The 23,949-nt window shown below is 43.3% G+C and overlaps 2 protein-coding genes across 3 annotated transcripts in view; both read left to right on the forward strand.

The window, feature by feature from the left end:
* The window catches only part of AKAP10 (A-kinase anchoring protein 10), a 120,949-nt gene extending 105,225 nt beyond the window's left edge, over window positions 1-15,724 (forward strand). For both annotated transcript variants that reach the window (XM_080677139.1, XM_080677138.1), the window contains one exon: window positions 14,580-15,724. In XM_080677139.1, the coding sequence (XP_080533265.1) occupies window positions 14,580-14,585 (6 nt within the window). In that variant the 3' untranslated portion in view covers window positions 14,586-15,724. The remainder of the gene's footprint in view (window positions 1-14,579) is intronic.
* Window positions 11,305-12,098, forward strand: LOC308252472 (transcription initiation factor TFIID subunit 9-like; the record flags this gene model as incomplete). Its single annotated transcript, XM_080677147.1, is given in 2 exon segments — window positions 11,305-11,542; window positions 11,544-12,098. Coding segments are annotated over 2 exon segments (777 nt in total). The 5' UTR covers window positions 11,305-11,320.
* Window positions 15,725-23,949: the final 8,225 nt, after the last annotated feature.

Below are 23,949 nucleotides of genomic sequence, written 5' to 3' on the forward strand. Positions count from 1 at the left end.
ACCTAACAGAGTTCATAGTCTTGCTGAATTGACGAGTCATAAACTGAAGTTTGGAGAGCCCAAGCCAAGGTGGCTAGAAGTCATAGAACAGGATACCAAAAAAGGAGCTACACAGAAAGAAGGCTCCAAAGATATTTAGAGAGGTCCCTTCAAGCCTTGGTTGTGTACATGTGTTGGGTGAAAATGTCCATGGCCAGGGAAAAACACAGGAAGTTAGCATGCTAAACAATTCCTGGAACATGGGGCTAAGAATAGTTGACATTTCTACTGACCATTGTGGACAGATCTTGTAATATACAAGTTATTGGGGTGTGTCCTCAGAAACATGCCTTACTACCTGAGCTCATTTAGCCCCAGAATAAAGCACCTTCACCAAGTTTCAAAGCAGTGTTTGGAAGTATCAAACTGCTCTGTAAGTAACAGCTGCATGCCAGAACAAAAGCCAACCCTCCTTAAATGAACAACAAAATTCAGCACTTACCAGTGTGAAAATACAATGTCTGATATCCCATCAAAAATTACCAGGCACACACACAAAATTACCAGGCACACAAGGAAGCAGAAAAACTTGACTCATACTCAGGAGAAACACAATCTGTAACAAACAAACTATATTAAAAATACTGAATACAAAAGAACTCAGGAAAAAGGAGGAAAAGGAAGAAAGAATCAATGGGACAAATAGAAAATAAATAGCAAAATGGTAGATTTAAACTAAATCATATTAATAATTACATTAAACATAAGTGATTTAAATAGTCTAGTTGAAACACAGACATTATCAGATTGATAAGGCAGAACCCAGTTATATATAGTTCATTCCTGAACAACATGATTTGAACTGCACAGGTCCACTTATACACAAAATTTTTCCCTTTGACTGAATTCAGTTTTTCCGTGCAGTTGAAAAACCTGTGTTGGCTTTAGCCGGTTTTGCTCAGTGGATAGAGCATCAGCCTGCGGACCGAAAGGTCCTGGGTTTGATTCTGCTCAGACCTTGCTTGCAGACTCCTCCCCGGCCCGGGCCCTGGTCAGGGCTTGTGCAGGAGGCAACCAATGGATGTATTTCTCTCACATCGATATTTCTCTCTATCTTTCCCTCTCTCTTCCACTCTCTCTAAAAATTAATGGATGAATATCCTTGGTGAAGATTTAAAAAACAAAACAAAAAAATACTTGTGGTGTTCAATGAGAGTCAACTGGCAGTTGGGAATCCATGGATGTGAAAGGCTGACTTAAGTTATATGCTGGTTTTCAGCTGTACAAGCAGTTGTGGCCACTTGCCCCCCAGTATTATTCAAGGGTCCACCTATACTATAAGAACCCACTAGCCCTGGCCGGTGTGCTTCAGTAGATTGGGCATTGTCCCACGCACCAAGGGGTTGTTGGTTTGATTCCCAGTCAGGGGCACGTGCACAGGTTGTGGCTCAGCTCCTTATGGGGCGTGCAGGAGACAACTGATCAATGTTCCACTCTCACATCGATGTTTCTCTCTCCCCCTCTCCTTTCCCCTCTCTCTGAAATCAATAAAAACATTTTTTTTTAAAAGTAAACTGTAATAGCTATGTTACTACAAGTCAGAGTAAACTTCAAAAAAATAAGGAATATTACCATGCACAAAGGACATCCTATATAATAAAGAGCTAAAATGCTAATTAGACCAGATGGCAGAAAGACCTTCCGAATGACCAGTGGGCAGGGCCACAAGGCAGCCGGGGCCGTGAGGGCCGAGCCCCTTGCACAAATTAGTGCATCGGGCCTCTAGTTTATCTTATAAAAAGGTCAGTTCCTCAAGGACCTAAATGATGTTTGTAAAACAGTGCATCCAGCATCAGTAGAATATATATTCTTTTGGCATTTACATGGAACATTTACCAAGATATACCATATTCTGGCCCATAAAACAAGTTTCAATGAATTTTAAAGGATTTAAATCATACAGTTCTCAGACCATAAAGGAATTAAACAGGAAATCAATAATGGAAAGATATGTGGAAAATCCCCAAATATTTGGACAAGGTAACTCATTAGTAAAAGAAGAAATTAAAAGAGAAGTTGGAAAATATTTTTATTGAATTAAAATTAAAACAGTATTTGTAGGATACAGCTAGAGCAGTTCTTAGAGAGAAACTTATAGTGTTAAATTTAGTAGACAAGAAGAAAGGTCTCAGTCTGATTTAAGAATCTAGGAAATGAGTAAAACCCAAAGAAAGCAGAAAGAAGGAAATTATATAAGGATAAAAGTGAATATCAATTACATAGAAAACAGGCAGACAATAGAGAAAAATCAAAACCTGGTTCTCTGAAAACACCAATTAAATTGATAAACTTCTAGCCAGACTAGTTGGGGGAGGGGAGGAGGAAGAGATTAGCATGAATTATCAATACCAGGATTGAAAGGGGACATCAATACAGATCCTACAATTATTAAAATTCTAATAGGGGAATATTAGAACTTTGTGCTAATAAGTTCAACAGCTTGGCTGAAATGGAAAAATTCCTTGAAAAACATAAATTTCTTCTCAATCAAGAAGAAATAGATAACCTAAATGCTGAATTTGAGGGGTTAATATAAAAAAATTGAACTTGGGTTAATATCCAAAATATATATGGAATTTAGACAACTCAGTAGCCCAAAGGAACCCAAATATTCTGATTAAAAAAATGTCAAAGGACCTGTTTCCAAAGAAGACATACGCATGGCCAACAGGTACATGAATATCACTAATCACCAGGGAAATGCAAATTAGTTATAACCACAATGAGATATTACTTTACATTTGTTAGGATGGCAGTGACGAAAAAGATAAGTGTTGGTGAGGATATAGAAAAAAGGAAACCCTTGTTCAGTTTGTGGGAATGTAAATTGGTGCAGCCACTTGCAGGTTCCTCAAATAATTAAAAATAGAACTACCACATGATCCAGCAATCCCACCTCTAGAAATTTTGTATTATATACTTGAAAGTTGCTAGTAAAGTAGATCTTAAGTATTCTCACTATTTAAAAAAATAATTATGGCCTGGCCGGCATGACTTAGTGGTTGAGCATCAGCCTATGAACCAGGAAGTCACAGTTCTATTCTTGGTCAGGGCACATTCCCAGTGTGGGGCCTGCAGGAGGCAGCCGATCAATGATTATTATCATTGATGTTTCTCTCTCTCTCCCCCTCTTTCTTCCTCTCTGAAATCAACTTTAAAAATATATTTAAAAAAGGAATCAGATTCTATATTTTAAAAAATAATAATTATGTAAGGTGATAGATATAATAACTAATCTTATTGTGGTAATCATTTTGCATTACATATGTGTATCAAATCATGTTACATGCCTTAAATTGACACTATGTTATGTCAGTTATATCAGTCAAATTGCAGGGGCAGGGAGATAAAAGGAATTGAATTTGTAGTTAAAAACCTTTTCACAAAGAAAACTCCAGGCCTAGATAGAATTTAAAGAAGAAATAGTACCAATTCTAGACAGACTTCCAGAAAATTAAAGAGGTAATATTTTTCAATACATTTAATGAGGCAAGTATTATCGTAACACCAAACATCAAAGAAATTACAAGAAAAGAGAACTATAGGCTAACTAGAGGCCCGGTGCACAAAATTCATCCCCTCAGCCCAGCCTGCACCCTCTCCAATTCGGGACCCCTTGGAAGATGTCCAACTGCCGGTTTAGGCCCAATCCCCGGTCAGACATCCCTCTCACAATCCTGGACCGCTGACTCCTAATCGCTCGCCTGCCTGCCTGGTCACCCCTTACTGCCCCCCTGCCAGCCTGCTTGCCCCTAACTGTCCCCCCCTGCCAGCCTAGTCGCCCCTCACTGCCCCCCCTGACAGCCTAATCGCCCCCAACTACCCCCCACTGCTGGCCTGGTTGCCCCCAACTGCACACCTCCCCCCCCACCAGCCTGGTCGCCACTACTGCCCCCCCTGCTGGCCTGCTCGCCCCCAACTGCCTGGCCCCCACCCCCCCCCCGCTGGCCTGCTCGCCCCCAACTGCCTGCCCCCCCCCCCCCCCCCCGCTGGCCTGCTCATCCCCAACTGCACCCCCTCCCACTGGCCTGGTCACCTCTTACTGTCCCCCCTGCCGGCCTGCTCACCCCCAGCCGCCCCCCTCTGCCAGCCTGCTCGCCCCTAACTGCACCCCCCCCACCGGCCTGGTCGTCCCTCACTACCCCCCCTGCCGGCCTGGTTGTAGGCAGCCATCTTGTGAGGGTGTGTGGGTCAATTTGCATATTACCCCTTTATTATATAGGTTATACCTCATGAACATACATGTAAAATCCTTAACAAAATATAAGGAAATACATCAGGAATATATAAAAAGGATAATACATTTCAGGAAAGCAAGGTTGTTTTGATATTTGAAAATCAGTTACAGTAATTCATCATAAAAACAAAAACATGATCATCTCAATAGATGCAGAAAAAAAATTGACAAAAGTTAACAATCATTGCTTACAAAACTCTAAGGAAACAAGGAACAGAAAGGAACTTCCTAAACCTAATTAAACTGACAGCTAAAATCATATTAATGGGTAAGACTGAATGCTTCGCCCTGACCATTTTGGCTCGGTGGATGGAGCACCGGCCTGCGGACTGGGGGGTCCCGGGTTCGGTTCCGGTCAGGGGCATGTGCCTTGGTTGCAGGCACATCCCCAGTGGGGAGTGTGCAGGAGGCAGCTGATCGATGTTTCTCTCTCATCAATGTTTCTAACTCTATATCTCTCTCCCTTCTCTCTGTAAAAAAATCAATAAAATATATTTAAAAAATAAAAAAGACTGAATGCTTCTATTTTTTTTTTAATCTTCATTGTTGAAAGTAGTACATACATCCCCTTTTCCTCCCATCAACCCCTTCTGGCCTGCCCCAGGCCTTCACTACCCTATTGTCTGTGTCCATGGGTTATGCATATATGCATACAAATGAATACTTCTTTTTTAAGTAGGAAGAAGGCAAGGATGTCCACTTTAAAACATTTGCACTGGAGATCCTAGCCAGTGCAAGAAGGCATATTGATCGTAAGGAAGGACTAAAACTGGCTGTCTTTGCAGAAGGCATCATTATTTCTTTAGAAATTCCTAAGGCTGCTTTATCCAATATGGTAGTGACTGACGAGCCATGTATGAATGATACAGAACATTACAGAAAGTTCTGTTGGACAGTAGTGTCTTAAAGTAATCTACAGAAAAGCTATTACAACTAAGTTTAGCAATGCTGCAGTATATAAGGTAAATAATAAAAAATGAATTGCATTTCTATATACTAGCAATTAACAATTGGACATTGAAAATTTAAAAACAATACAGTCTATAGTAGCATTGGAAACATCATATTCTTAGGAATATGTTTAACAAAATATGTATAACATTTGTACAATATAAACTATAAAACAACTGAGCTGAATTAAAGATTTAAATAAAAACATCATGTTTGTGAATCAAAAGAATGTGGTTAAGGTGTTATTTCTCCCGATGATGATGATGATAAAGATGATGATGATTGAGGTTTAATAAACATATAATACTAGCTTCAGGTATACAGCATATTGATTCAATATTTGTTTGCATTGGGAAATGATCCCCACAATAGTCTACTTAACTCATCATACACAGTTACAATTGTTTTTGTAACAAGAGCTTTGAAGATCTCTCTTAGCAACTTTCAAATACACAATACAATGTTATTAACTACTGGAGGCCTGGTCCCTCAGCCCAGCCTGCACCCTCTTCATTCTGGGACCCCTTGAGGGATGTTTGACTGCCCGTTTAAGCCCGATCCCACAGGGCAGTTGGACATCCCTCTCACAATCCAGGACTGCTGGCTCCCAACCGCTTGCCTGCCTCTGCCTGATTGCCCTTAACCTCTTCTGCCTGCCAGCCTGATCGATGCCTAACTGCTCCCCGGCCGGAACAATTGCCCCTAACTGCCCTCCCTGCCATCCTGGTCACCCCTAAGTACCCTCCCCTGCGAATCTGGTCACCCCTAACTGTCCTCCCCTACAGGCCTGGTCACCTCCAACTGCCCTCCCCTGCTGGCCTGGTCACCACTAACTTCTCTCCCCTGCTGGCCTGGTCACCCCTAACTGCCCTCCCTTGCCAGCCTGGTTGCCCCTAACTGCCCTCCCCTGCTGGCCTGGTCCCTCCCAACAGCCCTCCCCTGCAGGCCTGCCCCCCCCCCCAACTGCCCTCCCCTGCCAATCTGGTTGCCCCTAACTGTCCTCCCCTACAGGCCTGGTCACCTCCAACTGCCCTCCCCTGCTGGCCCAGTCACCACTAACTTCTCTCCCCTGCTGGCCTGGTCACCCCTAAGTGCCCTCCCTTGCCAGCCTGGTCCCCCCCAACTGCCCTCCCCTGCTGGCCTGGTCCCCTCCCCAAAAGCCCTCCCCTGCTGGCCTGGTCTCCTCCAACTGCCCTCCTCTGCTGACCCGGTCACCCCTAACTGCCCTCCCTGCTTGCCTGATCGCCCACAACGGCCCTCCCCTACAGGCCTGATCCCCCCCAACTGCCCTCCCCTACCATCCTGATCCCCCCCTAACTGCCCTCCCCTGCCGGTCTGGTCGTCCCTAACTGCCCTCCCCTTCAGGCCTGGTCGCCTCCAACAGCCCTCTTCTGCTGGCCCAGTCACCTCTAACTGCCCTCCCCTTTTATCCTGATCGCCCACAACTGCCCTCCCCTGCAGGTCTGGTCCTCCCCAACTGCCCTCCCCTGCAGGCCTGGTCCCCCCAAACTGCCCTCCCCTGCAGGCCTGGCCCCCCCTAACTGCTCTCCCCTGCAGGCCTGGTCTCCCCCAACTGCTCTCCTCTGCTGGCCCGGTCACCCCTAACTGCCCTCCCCTGCCAGCCTGGTCACCCCTAACTGCCCTCCTTTGGCAGCCTGGTTGCCCCTAACTGCCCTCGCCTGCTGGCCTGGTCCCCCGCAACTGCCCTCCCCTGTGGTTGCCATCTTCTGTCCACATGGGGGCAGCCATCTTTGACCACATGGAGGCAGCCATCTTGTGTCTTGGAGTGACAGTTTACATATTACTCTTTTATTAGATAGGATAGTTACTATGTTGTACATTATTTAAGACTAGAGGCCTGGTGCACGAAATTCTTGCACAGGTAGGGTCCTTAGGCCTGGCCGGCGATCAGGGCTGACCAGGGCCATCCTTCCCCCGGCTGCTATGTGCTGACCAGAGCCTTCCTTCGTTCCACGCTGCCCCCTGGTGGTCAGCACACATCATAGCAAGTGGTTGAACTCCTGGTCAGTTGAACTCCCGAGGGGACAATTTGTATATTAGCCTTTTATTATATAGGATTAGTAATAGATTCAGTGTTCCGGCAGGGTTTATTTTGTAGACATTGACAAGATCATCATAATATTTATGGGAGATGTAAATGAACTAAAATAACAAAAAAAGTTGTGAAAAAAGAGCACAAAATTGTAAGACTAACACTGCTTGGCTTTACACGTATTGTAAAGCTACATGATCAAGGCGGTATAATATTACATAGGGGTAGACATAAAGATTGTTGAACAAATAGGGTGCAGAAGCAGACTCTAATTATGAAGTCAATAGATTTTTTATAAACAGGGTGGAGCAAAAATAGGTTTACAGTTGTGAGTGCATGAAACAGTTTATTCTTGTATTATTATTAATTATTGAATTGTTTTCCATGCCAACAACTGTAAACCTTTTGCCCTGTATGTGCCACAGTAATTCAATGAGAAAATATTGTCTTTTTAGTTTATAGTATAGAAACAACTAGATATACATATGGAGATGGGAGGAGAAAATGAGTCTTGTTCCTTATAGCATATACGAAATCAACCCCAAATGGATCATAGACCTAAATGTAAGAACTAAAATAATAAAACTTATAAGAGAAAATCTTTGTGGTTTAGGTTAGGCAAAGTTTCTTAGTTCATACAAAGCATGAGACATAAAAGAGAAAATTGATAAACTGAACTTCATCAAAACTAAAAACTACTCATTAAAAGACATTGTGAAGAAAATGAAAAGGCAAATTATGAACTGGGAGAAAATATTTGCCAAACATCCTTCTGATAAAGAAATTGTACCCAAAATAATATAAAGAACTCTTAAACTCATTAAGAAGAGCAACAGTCTGCCCTAACCGGTTTGGCTTAGTGGATAGAGCGTCGGCCTGCGGACTGAAGGGTCCCAGGTTCGATTCCGGTCAAGGGCACGTACCTTGGTTTCAGGCACATCCCCAGTAGGGGGTGTGCAGGAGGCAGCTGATCGATGTTTCTCTTTCATCGATGTTTCTAACTCTCTATCCCTCTCCCTTCCCCTCTGTAAAAATCAATAAAAAATATTTTTTTAAAAAAAGAGCAACAATCTGATGTGTTTTTTAATGGTCAGAAGATATGAACAGACATTACACACAGATAACAGACATTACACACAGATATACAGATGGGCAATATTCACATGCAAAGAGCTAGCTCAACATCATTAGTCATTAGGGAAATGCAAAGTAAAGTCACAGTGATATACAGCTACATACCCAATAGAATGGCTAAAATTAAAAAGACTGACAGTACCATGTGTTTGCAAGGTTGTAAAGTAATTTGAACTTTAATACACTACTGGTGGGAATGTAAAATGCTACAGCCACTTTGAAAAACCATTTGGCAGTTTCTTAGTAAGTGAAACATAAACTATCCAGGTTCCCTTAGGGAACTAAGTTCTTTATTGTTGGACTGATCATATTCCCCAGAGAAAACTACCAGTCCCTGCCTCGAGGACAAAGATCAGACTGCCAATGTTATGTTCTGGGAGCCAAGTGGAAAAAAGCTAGAGAAGGCTCAGTATTCATTATTTACAGCCCCCCCTCCTCCCTGCCCCAATCGCTCTCTTTTCAGTATAGCACCCTTGTCCTTGGTCATGCCTAATATATGACCCTAAATTTTAATCTGCTCAGAGAAGCAGTCTCAGATTATTCTGCTTGTGTTGATTTTTGGGCTGATCAGAATTGTAGAATAGCTGTAGATTGTTAATTTCTAAAAACAGGCTTTTAAGAAATCCCTATGTTTGTATCCACCCTACTCCCTTTACCATAGTAAGTACTGGTGACACCAATCCCCAGGCTGTGCGGAGCTCCACGTTGTAAATAGGCTGCTTCTCAGTGTTTTTCCCTTTTCTGTTACCACTCCACTTGCTTCCAGCTTCTGTGCTTTGTTGTTTCCTCTCCTGTCAGTGTTTTCATTCCCTGAATTAGTGTGGGTTTTAGTAGTGCTATTTGAAGAAGGAGGGAATTGAATGGGTGTGGTTAGGAAATTCTGACTTGCCAGGAGGTAATACTCTGTTTCTCTATAGTTTCACCAGCTAGTTCTAGCTTTGCCTACAAGAACCACACAAGTAACCTTTAGAAAATTGAAGACAGCCACTTAGTCCCCTCCTAGTCTGTTCTTCAAACCAAACATTCTCAGTTCAACTTTCAACCATATTACTTTCGCTAACTTTAGTTGATTCACAAAAACTTAATGTGATAGGAGAATTTCTCATCAGATCTTTTGTGAAGTCATTAAACTCTTCTATCATTTATATTACCAAAAATTAAGAATCATTAAATATGTTCAAATAACATCCCATATAACCCTCAATAGTTTGGAGGGCTTGAATTTAGATTTAGGTCCAATACCACTTTTTCCTTGTTAACTTTCTAGCCAACTTCTCACTCTAAGAACTGTCATTAGCAGAGCTTGATTTAACTTAGTTAACTTTAATTTTTCAATTACAGTTGATATACAGAGCTTGGTGTAATTTTTCTCTTTTTACTGAGCTGATTCTTGCCAAAGCTCTATTTAGTTTTGCAGACTCTCTTCTTTTCTTCGTGAGGGTGATAATTTTTGTCTATATGTAATGTTATTGGCTCAGTCAAACCTAGAATAGAGAGCAAGATAAAGGTGTATTAAGAAGTGCAATGTAGTTGTTTTTGTGATTCCCCATTATGTTGATGGCCAAATGTTTGTGAATATGAAAATGTTTTTTAGAAACTATCTTGGACCCTGGCAGGTGTGGCTCAGTTGGTTGACATTGTCCCATGCACTGAAAGGTTGCTGACTGGATTCCCAATTGGGCACATGCCCAGGTTTTGGGCTCCATCCCAATGGGAGGCATGCAGGAAGCAGCCAATCAATGTTTCACTCTCACATCAATGTTTCTCTCTTCCTCCATCTCTCTTCATCTCTCTCTAAAAATCAATAAAAATACAGTCAAACCTCTGTTTTTTAACATCTCACATCACGAACAATGCGTTCTCAACCAAGTTGTTCATGTGGGAAAAAATGTCTCGGTTATTAAAAGAGCTTGGTTTTCTACCTGACAACCCTTTCTGGCTGATACATCAGCATGACAGAAAGTGTCTCTCAGGCCACAAACAAAAGAGAGAATGTGCTAGTATGAGTCAGTTTATCATAACATCTCAGGAAATTGTGCTGTGAATATTTTTGTGGGTTTTTTGTTGTTGTTGCTGGAGAAATGAGCACAATTTCCTATATAATAAAGAGGTAATATTCAAATTGACAATCACGCCCTTGCACCAGATGGCCACCCCCATGTGGTCACAAGATGGTTGGCAGGGAAGGGCAGTTGGGGGCAAACAGGCCTTCAGGGGAGGGCAGTTGGGGGCGACCGGGCCTGCAGGGGAGGGCAGTTGGGGGCAACCGGGCCGGCAAGGGAGGGGAGTTGGGGGCGACCAGGCCTGCAGAGGAGGGCAGTTAGGGGCGACCGGGTTGTCAGGGGAGGGCAGTTGGGGGGGACCGGGCCTGCAGGGGAGGGCAGTTGGGGGCAACCGGGCCAGCAGGGGAGGGCAGTTGGGGGCAATCGGACTAGCAGGGGAGCAGTTAGGCATTGATCAGGCTTGCAGGGGAGTGGTTAGGGGGTGACCAGGCTGGCAGGCAGAAGCAGTTAGGGGCAATCAGGCAGGCAGGCAGGCAAGCGGTTGGGAGTCAGCAGTCCTGGATTGTGAGAGGGATGTCCGATTGCCGGTTTAGGCCCAATCCTTGTTGGATCAGGCCTAAACTGGCAATCCGACAATCACCCCGAGGGGTCCCAGATTGGAGAGGGTGCAGGCTGGACTGATGGACACCCCCCACCCCAAGTGCACGAATTTCATGCACCAAGTCTCTAGTTAAAACATAAAGAGGGGCCTTCGCGTTGAGGACCATGTTGCTTCCGAACATCCTGCTCACGGGTACACCAGGGGTTGGAAAAACCACACTGGGCAAAGAACTTGCAGCAAGATCGGGACTGAAATACGTTAATGTGGGTGAGTTAGCTCAAGAAGTCTGATCACCGGATATCATGGACTCTGGCAAGATGGCTTCTCCCAAGAGCACGCCAAAAGATGCACAGATGATGGCACAAATCCTGAAGGATATGGGGATTACAGAATATGAGCCAAGAGTTATAAATCAGATGTTGGAGTTTGCCTTCCGATATGTGACCACAATTCTAGATGATGCAAAAATTTATTCAAGCCATGCTAAGAAAGCTACTGTTGATGCAGATGATGTGCGATTGGCCAATCCAGTGTCGTGCTGACCAGTCTTTTACCTCTCCTCCCCCAAGAGATTTTTTATTAGATATTGCAAGGCAAAGAAATCAAACCCCGTTGCCATTGACAAAGCCATATTCAGGTCCTAGATTGCCACCTGATAGATATTACTTGACTGCTCCAAACTATAGACTTAAATCTTTACAAAAAAAGGCATCTACTTCTGCGGGAAGAATAACAGTTCCACAGTTAAGTGTTGGTTCAGTTACTAGTAGACCAAGTACTCCCACGCTTGGCACACCAACCCCACAAACCATGTCAGTTTCAACTAAAGTAGGGACTCCAATGTCCCTCACAGGGCAAAGGTTTACAGTACAGGTGCCCACTTCACAGTCCCCAGCTGTAAAAGCATCAATTCCTGCAACATCAGCTGTTCAGAATGTTCTGATTAATCCATCATTAATTGGGTCCAAAAACATTCTTATTACCACTAACATGGTGTCATCACAAAATGCTGCCAATGAATCAATAAATGCATTGAAAAGAAAACGTGAAGATGATGATGATGACTATGATCACTTGTAATTTAGCCTTGATGCATATAACATGTATACTTGATTTTGAATCCACTGTACTGAGATTAAACATGCCAGATGTTTTCAAGTTGTGTTTTAGAAAACTTAGTATTTAATGAGAAAATATAGTGATAGTTTTTAATTGAGATGTTGTATTTTCTTTACTAGAAATCGTAATGGTTTTTCATCAGCCTTTAAGAAATAAAGTTGTCATTCATTAAAAAAAAAAAAAAAAAAAAAGAAAGCCGAAACCGGTTTGGCTCAGTGGATAGAGCGTCGGCCTGCGGACTGAAGGGTCCCGGGTTCGGTTCCAGTCAAGGGCATGTGCCTTGGTTGCGGGCACATCCCCAGTGGGAGGTGTGCAGGAGGCAGCTGATCGATGTTTCTCTCTCATCGATGTTTCTAGCTCTCTATCCCTCTCCCTTCCTCTCTGTAAAATATCAATAAAATATATTTAAAAAAAAAAAACAAAGAGGCCATCAAGAGTGCTAAAGTTGCTAAGGGTGTGAAGGAAACAATGATCACAAGCAAATGAAGAGGTAGAAAAACTGTTGTTGAGCCCTAGCTGGTTTGACTCAGAGGATAGAGTGTCAACCTGCGGACTGAAGGGTCCCAGGTTTGATTCCGGTCAGGGGCACATGCCCAGGTTGTAGGCTCAATTCCCAGTGTGGGACGTGCAGGAGGCAGCCGATCAATAATTCTCTCTCATCATTGATGTTTCTATCTCACCTTCTCCCTTTCTCTCTGAAATCAATAAAAATATATTTTTTTTTTAAAAACTGTTGTTGAGCCGAAACCGGTTTGGCTCAGTGGATAGAGCGTCGGCCTGCGGACTCAAGGGTCCCGGGTTCGATTCCGGTCAAGGGCATGTACCTTGGTTGCGGGCACATCCCCAGTGGGGGGTGTGCAGGAGGCAGCTGATCGATGTTTCTCTCTCATCGATGTTTCTGACTTTCTATCCCTCTCCCTTCCTCTCTGTAAAATATCAATAAAATATATTAAAAAAAAAAAAAAAAAGAAAGCTATTTGCTAAAAAAAAAAAAAAAAAAAAAAAAAAAAAAACTGTTGTTGATTTGGATAAATGAAAAGCAGGTAGCCAGTGACAGCAAGAGAAGAAGCCACCTGCTGAATCATGAAAGACACTCCTGGAATGAGTGTTGGAAGTGATTCCTTTAAGACTATAAATTTAAGAAATGAAGTGTTTGTTTATAGATTAAATAGTGCATTAGACTTTTACTGTATATGAGAAAGGTTAAAACGGAATTGTTTGGAGGTCTGGAACGAATTAATTGACATTATTTCTAACGGGGAAAAATGATTTGATTTTTTAACAAATCACTTCTTGAACAGCCTTCTGGAACAAATTAAGATCAAGAACTGAGGTTTCACTGGATTAAAAAAAGAAAAGAAACCATTTTGGAAAGCAGATGTATAAAATTAGGCTTTTCATTTGAGGTATATTCAGATTTGATTACCATGTGCTTTTCATTTTTTAGATACACATATATTTTGCAGTATTTGGGGTTTTTTTTTAAGCTTGCTGGGCCTTTTCTTTGGGTAGCCAGGGTGTCTTTCTTGCATGTCCTCTGGGGATCAGCAGTGTACTGGTGTGGAAAAAGCATGAGGCCAGCAACACTAGTTTAGTGCATTTTTAGTCAATATGTGTGACCTTTTGCAAATTATCCTTTTTCCGTCTCTTATTTTCTCACCAGTAAGTAGATCAGAGAAATTGGACAAGAAAAATCTCGTAAGATCCCCTTCTAACTCTCATTCCATGATTTTATGAACGTGAGAAGTCCTCTTTATCCTGTGTTGCTACCTCTCTGCTTTGAATCTTCTGCTCTGCATTTGCCTAAAGAGTACTTGGCATTGAACATAAACTGCCTTACAAGCATTACTGAATTGTTTCCTGTATGGATGGCCCATCTCACAAATAACATGGACCATGATATCTATCTCCTCCCAGTCCTGCGAGCAAACAGGCACTCGGCCTCACAAGTGTGGTCATTTTTTCTTTCTAGGGCATTTGACTTTCATATCGTGGTTCCTCCTTCACTTAATGAATCCCCTGTGCGTGGTCATTTAGGCTGTTTGGGGTTTTTCCCTGTTACAAACAATCTTCTAATGAGTGTGTATGCAAGTCCTTGCCCTCTCTTAGGAGTATGCTGTTGAGTTCATTCCTAGAGGCAGAATTAGTCTGTCAGAAAATAGATATTTTGTTCTAATATCTATTGCCAAAACGGAAAGATAAAAGCAATTCTGGGTGCCAGTCCTTGTTACGTAGTAACCTTAGGGTGAGTTACTTAACCTCTTTAAACTTTCGTTCACAGATAAAGATAATAGTAGTGTTTTACCTCACGGGTAGTAGTCAGAACTGGTGTGTAGTAAACATTCACTAAGTGTTGGTTCCCTTCTTCTTTAGTCTGTAACATCCTGTATCCCTGGTTGTAGAAATGTACCTGACTTTTTTCTTTTTCTTTTTTTTTTCCAGCTATGACTCAATCCCTGAGATAAAGGAAATCTGCTTTTGAAAAATAAGAACGTTTTTCCTTTGGTTGGATTTTTAACACAGCCAGTAAAAACAAAGCTCTGTGTTTCTTTTCTCTGATGTATCAGCTGTCGTTCCCAGCAAGAATGGCAGACAATCCTGGACTTCCACCATAAGCAGAGTGACATGTAGACGTATTTGCTGCACATGATGTTCACAAGCGAAAGTCATAAAGAGACAAAGTGGTATTGTTTACATTACTAGAAAATTAGTAGTTTTCTAATGGCAATAACCCATTTATGAGAGAGTTTTAGTCCACTGGAATAGACAGGGACCACATACTGTGGCAGGCAGGTAAGCGTAGAGCTGATAGTTGATGCACATTCTGTAGTGGTCACCCACCCTTAATGGCATCGTAAAATAGGTACCAGAGGTGCTTTGCTTTGGCTTCTTGAAACAAGTGGGAGTCAGCCCCTCTGAGAGAGCCAGGCAGCTGGGGTGGCGGTGCGGTGCTCGACCGTGTACCTCAGTGTCACGGGGCAAGGCTCACTGTGTAGTCTGCCTGCACAAAAGTACTGGTCTGGAAGGAAGCTGATATGTCACAGGTCAAGTCTGAGTGAGATTGTCCTTCCTTTTGGTGACAGTATCCAATTTTCACATTTTAATGGCTCCTGAGATGCAGTATACTTACAGCCGGTCTCTCACCTGCTAACCAAAGGGCGAATCTCTTGTTCTGCAAGCATTAGGACTTGCTCTGCTGGAGTTCCATGCTCCAGGTCATCTAACTTCCCTTCAGAATACATCATAACAGTCACTCCAGTGTCCCCCTGTTGTACCTTGAGCAATGTTTATTAAGAAAGTGAGAGGGCAGGGTCTGGGGGGGAGGAAAAGCACTCACTTTCAATTGCCTCCCCTTTCTTTGCTCTGAGCTGGAAAGTATGCAGCGGGTGGCCTCTCTCCTGCCTGTCTCTAGGACAGTAAGAGGATGCCTCGCTGCACTTCTGCTCCATTGGCTCCTGGGTTTGCTGATGGGCTGCCACATTGGTGAATGCACTCCGCTGGCCAGGCGATGCAGTGGTTCCCACCACATGAGACCATTTGAGGGGAAAGAGTGTTCTTAGGTGTGACTGCTTGTGCTTAGACTTTGCAAAAAAAAAAACACAACATATATATATATATATATATATATATATATATATATATATATATAAAAATATAAAATTATTAATCACCTCTGTCCTTGAGAAAGTCCTGAATGAATAGAGAATTTATTCCACTGCAATATTTGATTGTATAGAGAGAGGCACACTGTTTCATCAACAGAAGAAGCAAGAAGCTGTGTGTAAGTTTTTGGTACTATGTACCACCTCTGTTATTCTTCTAGAGCTGAAGTATTCATGTACTTAAACCATATTCTATTTAATTGTGTTTGATTTTAAATATATATCTGAATTATATTTAAAATTGTGTCAACTTTCTGCTTTCAGGGCATTTATAGCTCTTCTATTAAAATTGTAGATTCTTCCAAATATTTCCATTTGCTTTACAAAAACCCAGAACATGATCCACTACTGGACTTAGACCTAATGTTTTATGAGGTGTATGTTCTGTGACTAACTCATTTTGTTCTTTTAACAAAATATTTCCATCCATTTCACTTTGCTTCAATCTTTAAATCAAAGAAAAGCAACATAAAAGTCATAGGATAAAGTATGGTTTTGGGTGACTCTTGCTGCCTCTGCATGTTTTGGAATAACAATTTCTGTGAAGCTCTAGGCTGTTTAAATTAGTGCTTTTCATTAAGATATCATCTGATCAATTCTTTGTGTAAATTTTGTGCCTCTGAGCTAGGGATGTTAGTAGTTATAGGGTTCTTCTAGGAAGAATAGTAAGTTTGAGACTCGGTTACTTTGTCTGCCCCACCTGCCATGGGACAGAAGCAGAATGTGACCTGAAATATTTGCCAGATTTAATATGTGATCTAAAGTAGATCCTTGTACTTAATTTGATTACCCACTGTGTTCCAGGCTATGTGCAGTGTGCCCACAAAATGTGATTCCCGCCCTAGCCAGTTTGGCTCAGTGGGTAGAGCATTGACCTGCTGACTGAAGGGTCCTAGGCTCGATTCCTGTCAAGGATGCGTACCTGGGTTGTAGGCTCCTCCCCGGCCCAGGCCCTGGTCAGGGATTGTGCAGGAAACAACCAATCTATGTGTTTCTATCACATCGCTATTTCTCTCTGTCTTTCCCTCTCTCCTCCACTCTCTAAAAATCAATGCAAAAATATTCTTGTTGAGGATTTTTTTAAAAAATGGGATTCCCTGGAGAGGTTTTTATAAGTTCAAGGAATTAGTTAAATATCCATCCTTACATTGTTGAGATCAATGCAAATTGTTAGGAAAATAGTAAGAAAGTGATAGCTTTGCAACTTGATCTGTCTTTATCACTCCTGAAAGATTTGATAAAAGTAAGAAGCAGATATGAACCCAGTCCAGTGAAGAGCAATAAACAGGAAGCAATACTTTGTAGCTTTCTACTTGGCTTCAGTATTCAGTAGAGCTTTATGAAATGTAAGGAATTTACTGAACTGAAACTTAGACTAGTTCGGTAGGGATTTGGAGGGGAAGGTCACTGAATTGTAGAAAGTTACATACTTTTTGCTGTTTCATTTAAGTACTGATAGCTAAGCACCTGAAGTGGCTGACCTCACTCTAATGACTTTGTTTGGGGTGCCTGCCTGGCTCGCCTGGACCGTGCCCTCACTCTTAACAGGAGTAGGGACCATGTTCGCATACACTGACCTTTTCCTTCCCCTCTCCCACATAGCAGTCAGTTGGACCAGGATTGAACTCCTGGTCCAAACATGCCCAAGAAAATTCTTTATCTTAAGAATTTTGCAGGGGGAATAGGGGATACCAGACTTTGCAAAAAAATAAAAAATAAAAAAATAATAATAATAATAAGTTAGGACACTTTAGCCAGTACTGCATGGACAGGCAGAGAGGTTTAGAAGTAGACATACAGAGAGAAAGCGGATCTGAGAAAGCAGCTGCCCTGGTAGCCCTGAGGACTTGCTGGGGTCGAGGTCCAGCTGGAGAGTCTTGTTGTGGACTCCATTAACCCCTCAGGCAGCCTTAGAATGAATTTTGCCTTTTTGAAATCAGTCTAAAGTGAGCTTTTGTTGCATGCACTCAAAAGGCCCTTAGTAAAATGCTACCAGGCTGCTCTAATTACTAATGATTGTGTGTGCCAAGTACCACTGAATTCTGGAGAATATTTCCTTAGTAAATCTTGGTCATTTTATGTATTCTCTCCAAATAGAATCCTAAACTAATAGAACTAAAAGACACTCCCTCTTTTTCAGGGACAAGTTCCCTGCCCAGGAAAAGGGCGAGTCCTTGCCCTGTTGTGGGATAGTCCCCATTAGCATTCAGGCCTTTCATATTTCCCAGCATCCTTCTGAAGGACAAACCATTGCCACTTTTAGCAACTGTAATAAACCCCCCAAAATAGAGGGCATTTCTATTAATGAGTAACTGATACAAACTTAAAATGGTGGAGGGCAATAATTAGAAAATTTGTAAATGCTGATCACGGTCTCTGGCCATTGACTGAGTGGATGTAAATCCCAGCAAAACCCTTCAAGGTTACAACTTAGACCCACACTGACAGTCACTCTGTGAGCACTGCGGCACTTAGGCCTCTGCTTAGGATTGGGGTTGGCTCCTAGTAGGAAGTTTGGTACTATGGCTTTGGGGCACGTGGAAATGGCCATGGAGGGCATTTGGAGGGACCAGTGACAGCAAAGGTCAGGGGGCATTTATGTTCAGAGGCAGAAGCTGTCTGCTTGCCTGTCACACAGGATGGTGTTTCCACCTTTGTAATTTTGTGCAAACATCAAACCACCTAGTCAGGCCCAGGCAGGGTGTTGGAACTCACCTGGAATAAACAAGCCCCTGCGTCAGGGTGATAGTGCATCCACCCCACCTTACTCCCTGACACCACCGGGCACCTGCAGGAGCACAGGCTGGGCAGCTGGGCCCTGTGGGATGGACACGATGCCTAGAAGGAGTGACTTAAGTTCAGCTTGAAGGGAGCCAGGATTTGCCAAGGAGCAAGTGCCAAGCTCCCTATCTGGAATGTACCTTTGGGCTCACCCCTAAATGATTCTAAGCTGGCCTTTGCCTGCATCACAGTAAGAGTCCCACATGCCACCCACCTCGTGAAAAAGGCTCTAGCTGAGGAGCACCTGGGCCGCCAACTAACGTGGGTGGCTCTTAGCAGGGCCTAGCCTTGTGGGCTCACAAGAGTCCAAGGGCTCCTCCCAGACCTGAGGTTTGGCAAAGAGCAACCTTTGTTCCTTCCGATGACAAAACCACTGGTTTAGCAAGTGCTCACCCTCTCAGAAGTGGGTTAATGTCTCCTAAGTGCCAGGCATTGGTGCAAGGACACAGGAAGGAGTAAAACTAACTCCTGGGCCACTTGGAGCTTTCATTCTACTGAGGAGGAGATAAAAGTTGGAAGTTCCATCAAAAATGTGTGTTGGTATTTTTGACTCAAAATGACCTCTTGAGCTGTTCAACACCCTGTTCTTCCAAAGTCCTACTGGAAGTCATCAGGTTTTCCTAACCCTTAGGGAGACCTTCAAGGAGAGGGCTCCACCCTCCCGTGACCTCTGACCTCACCCTTTTTCCGCACCTGCCTTCCAGAGCCCCTCAGGACCCATTGCTGTGCCACTCCGTTTGCTCACTGCAAGAGCAGACGCTCAGTGCTGAGCCCCTGGTTGACAGTCAGAGGTGGCACCTTGCTGTCTGAGGCTCAATGGTGGCAAGTCTCTGCACAGGGTAAGGCTTGGAGGAGGATCATCTCAGCCCTGGGGCTCTGCAGGGGGAGGCAACGTGTGAATTCTTAGGAACTACAAATAGAAGAACTGTGAAGTTAGTCTCTGCCTGTGACACAAAGTCCTGGCCTTGGGGAAGCCTAGCTAGCTATTGAGCTGATGCCATGTGGTGATGGGCTCCTGAGCTGCACTTTACTGATCACAGTGATAACCGTCTCACCTGACCCGTGTGACAGTATTAAAATGGCACTTTTCCCGTGTTGTAAGTGAGGAGGCTGAGGCTTAAGAGGTAATGGCATTTCTCCAAGGTCTCACAGCCAGGGATCAAGTCTGGCGGCAAGACTACCCTCTTCCCCACTGCTCTGCTTTACTGCCAGCTGTTGGCTGTTCTCCTTTGCTGCTGGTTGGTACTCACTAAAGACTAGTACAGCAGATGTCAATGCTTAAGAAAAATTTAGGGGGTGTGGCTTTAACATTAAACACATTCCCCTTTCTTTCTGGTAACCACCATACTTTTGTCTGTGTCTTTGAGATTTTGTTTGTCTTGTTGTTCATTTGTTGCTTTCAGTTGTGTATCTCACCATGAGTGAAATCATATGGTTCTTGACTTTGACTTACTTGCTTAGCATGATATTCTCAAGGTCCCTCCATGTTGTCGCAAATGACAGTATTTCGTCTTTTCTTACTGCTGAGCAGTGTTCCATTGTGTATTGTACCACACCTTCTTATCCAGTCCTCTATCGCAGGGCACTTGGTTGTTTCCATGTCTTGGCCACCATGAATAATGCAGTGAACATAGGGTTGCATGTATCTTTAAGAATAAATGTTTTCAAGTTTTTCGGGAAATATCCAGAAGAGGGGTTGCTGAGTCATGGTAACTCCAACCTTAATTTTTTGAGGAACCTCCATACTATTTTCCATGGTGTCTGTACCAGTTTACATTCCCACCAACAGTGAATGAGGGTTCCTTTTTCTACACATCCTCTTCTTGCCTTGTTGATGATGGCCATTCTAACAGATGTGAGTATCTCGTTGTAGTTTTGATTTGCATTTCCCTAATAGTGAAGTTGATCATTTCATATATCTGTTGACTACTTGTATGTCTTCTTGGGAGAAGTGTCTGTTCAGGTCCTCTGCCCATTTTTAATTGGATTATTTGTCTTTTTGATGTGTAGTTGTTTGAGTTCTTTATATATTTTGGATATTAACCCCTGTTGGAGCTGTTTGCAAATATCTTCTCCCATTTGTTCAACTGCCTTTTTGGTTTTTGATGGTTTCTTTTGCTGTGCAGAAGCTTTTTTGTTTGAAATAGTCCCATTAATTTATTTTTGCTTTTATTTCCCTTGGCTTTGGGGTCAAATTCATAAAATCCTCTCTAAGACCAAAATTCCTAAGTTGAGTACCTATGTAAAGAGTAAAGGGGGTCAAATATATGGTGATGGAAGGTTTGGCTTTCAGTGGTAAGCACACAATGCAGTACACAGATGATGTCGCATGGAATTATACACTTGAAACCTATATAATTTTATTAACCAATATTTCCCCAGTGTATTTAACTTCAAAAAATAAAGTGTATGCTCTTTACACACACACATACATGCAAATTAAATACATTTCATCCATTACCTTAAAGTCATTCTGAAACTTTCACATGCATCAGGGTTCCCTGGAGAACTTGTTCACACCCAGGGTTTTAGTGGGACTTAGTAGGTCTGGAGTGGAGCCTGAGACTTTGAATTTTTAACAGATTCCCAGATGCTGCCTCCTGTTGCTCCAGAGACCACACTTGAGAATCACTGCCTTAAAGTCTCTAAATTGGGAAGTGAATATTTTTATTCCTTTTTATTGGAAAAGCCCATGCTTTTCAGAAATGTAATTGGAGACCTATTACTCATGATCCACTCAAACAAGCACATAAATCCTTTATTAGTATTCAGATGTTTATCAAAGCCCAGAGCACCCAGACACCTCACACTGTCTAAGTCAATGCGCAGGTCCGAGACCACAGAGGCCAGTCCCAGCCCCACCATCTTCAGCTCCCCAGCCCCAGTGCCTTTGCTGGAGATGGTGCGGGTGACATGTTCCTCCTGGCTGAGACTTCAGGCTGTTGGGATCACACCCAAGGTTCCAGTGGCACCTTTTGCTCAAATGCAGTCTGGTCCGTTTCCTTTCAGTGTGTCCCCCAGGGCCTTTATGCCAATTGCCCTCTGAGGTCCTGGCCATGCCTTTCCTGACCTATCTCTTCCTGCTGTCCTTTGCAAGTCCCTCACTTAGGCTGCCGGTACCTCCTTCTTCCTCTCTTCCCTCTTCAATTTTCCCTCCTCTTTCCTTCTTCAGCACATATTTCCTGAGGCTTGTTTTGTGCCTGTTCTACTTGCTGTGGATACAGCAGCAGACCCAGGACATACATTCTCCTTGCTGTCTAGAAAGCAAATAATGACAACTCATCAGCTGCCTATTATGGAAGTGAGCAAGGAACCTGTTGGAGGGCAGGGGCCTGCAAAGTCTAGGTGGACCACCCCCCCTTTTGTAATCCACAGTCTTTCCCCAGGACATCTGCATGTATCTTTTCCCTCAAGAGAGTGTAATTTCTTCCCAGTCCTGACATGGGCGGGCCACTCCTCCCCAAGCAGACCAGGACTTTGTCTCAGCATTGTCCGTGGCCACCCACTCCTGGCCAGCGACTCTGGATCCTTGCTCCCTTCTCCATCGTTCCCTGGGGAGGCCGTTGTCTCTGCCACCTGCTTGGCTGCAGGACACCCCTCACTGCCTTTCTCCAAGTCCTTGATGTCCAGGCCCACCTTTTGTCATTCCTTCCTTCTCACCACAAGAAACCGACCCAGAGCTCCTTCCTTTTCTGTTCCCAAAACATACTTTACTCGCAGACACACCCATAACCAGGCGCAGTCCTCCACAACTGCTCTACCTCCGGTTTCTCCTCTTATTTTAGCCCTGGCACGGTTAGCAATTCCTCCTATCGGGTGAGTTAAAGGAGGGGAGGTAAGAAATTTGGTAACTATTCCAGGGGGTATTCCCTCACTATTATAAGAGTAAAGTTTTGTACACTGGCCTTTTAAAGAGCAATTTCAAAAGCAATAAATGAGTACGTAGTTTGTTGTAAGGATCACAAACATGCACCTCCATGATAAGTTGGGGCGGGGCTGTCCTAACGTCATGGCTTGGATCAGACTCCCCAATGACTCTGTCGTTCAAGTGTTTTAAAATGCTGCCTCCCTTGCCGAAACCGGTTTGGCTCAGTGGATAGAGCATTGGCCTGCGGACTGAAGGGTCCCAGGTTCGATTTCGGTCAAGGGCATGTACCTTGGTTGCGGGCACATCCCCAGTGGGAGGTGTGCAGGAGGCAGCTGATCGATGTTTCTAGCTCTCTATCCCTCTCCCTTCCTCTCTGTAAAATATCAGTAAAATATATTTAAAAATAAATAAATAAAATAAAATGCTGCCTCCCAAACAGCTTAGACACAGTGAGGGAGATGCGCTGCAGGATTGTGGCTCTAGATAATGATGAAGACATTGACACCCAGGATGCATGTAGAGAGTTAGAATAAAATTTTTACTTGAAATGTGAATGGAGGGAAAAAGCAATATTTTGTATTACTGTATTGTATATAATGTTATTTTAAACATGCATGTGTAACTAAATAAATTAGATATTATAACTAGACATCTGACTATTTTGTCAACATTCCTAAATGTTTACTCAGGTCGATAGCTTAATTTTTTTTCGTTTGCCTTAAATATGAAATCACATATTATTAACAAACTCCCTGTTGCCTGCTAAATAAAGTCCAAATTCCTTGTTTAGCATTTATAGCCCTAACTGACCTAGCATCCTAGATCTTGGGCCACTAGACCTTAAACTGCACTTCTCCCCACTCTTTCCTCAGGGGCCATTTACACTTCAGAGCTGATGCCTTTGCTCAAATAGTGCCCACAATTTAAAGTGCCCTTCCCACAATCTGCCTAAGGAAGTCCTGGCTCACTTTTTCCTGTCCTCCAGAACCTCCCTAATTTCCATCTGAGTTCCCTGGAGCACACCTCAAACAGCATCCAATTGGGCATGAGTGAGGGTCAGTTCTGGCCCCATCTGCTCCAGCGAATGTGTGAGCGCTTCCCAGGAAAGGGCTGGGGGGCGGGTCTGTTTTAAATGAACCTGGCCCAGCTAATGGCCTTCCATCTGCCCAGGACCTGAACTAAGCCTTCCTGTGCCTTAGACTTACTAGTAGAAGCTGAAGGGGTCCCTACCTGTTCTAGCAATAACTGATGTTAGTACTGTATGTCTCACCCAGCTTGCTTGGCTCAGTGGTTGAGCATCCACCTATGAACCAAGAGGTTTGATTCTCGGTCAGGACAGAAGCCCAGGTTGTGGGCTCAATCCCCAGTATGGGGCGTGCAGGAGGCAGCCCACCAGTGATTCTCTCATCATTGATGTTCCTATCTTTCTCTCCCTCTGCCTTCCTCTCTGAAATCAATAAAAATATATTTTTAGAAACAAATACTGTATGTCTCTCTCGTG

Source organism: Plecotus auritus (genome assembly GCF_963455305.1).
Source record: "Plecotus auritus genome assembly, chromosome: 7".
NCBI lineage: Eukaryota > Metazoa > Chordata > Mammalia > Chiroptera > Vespertilionidae > Plecotus > Plecotus auritus.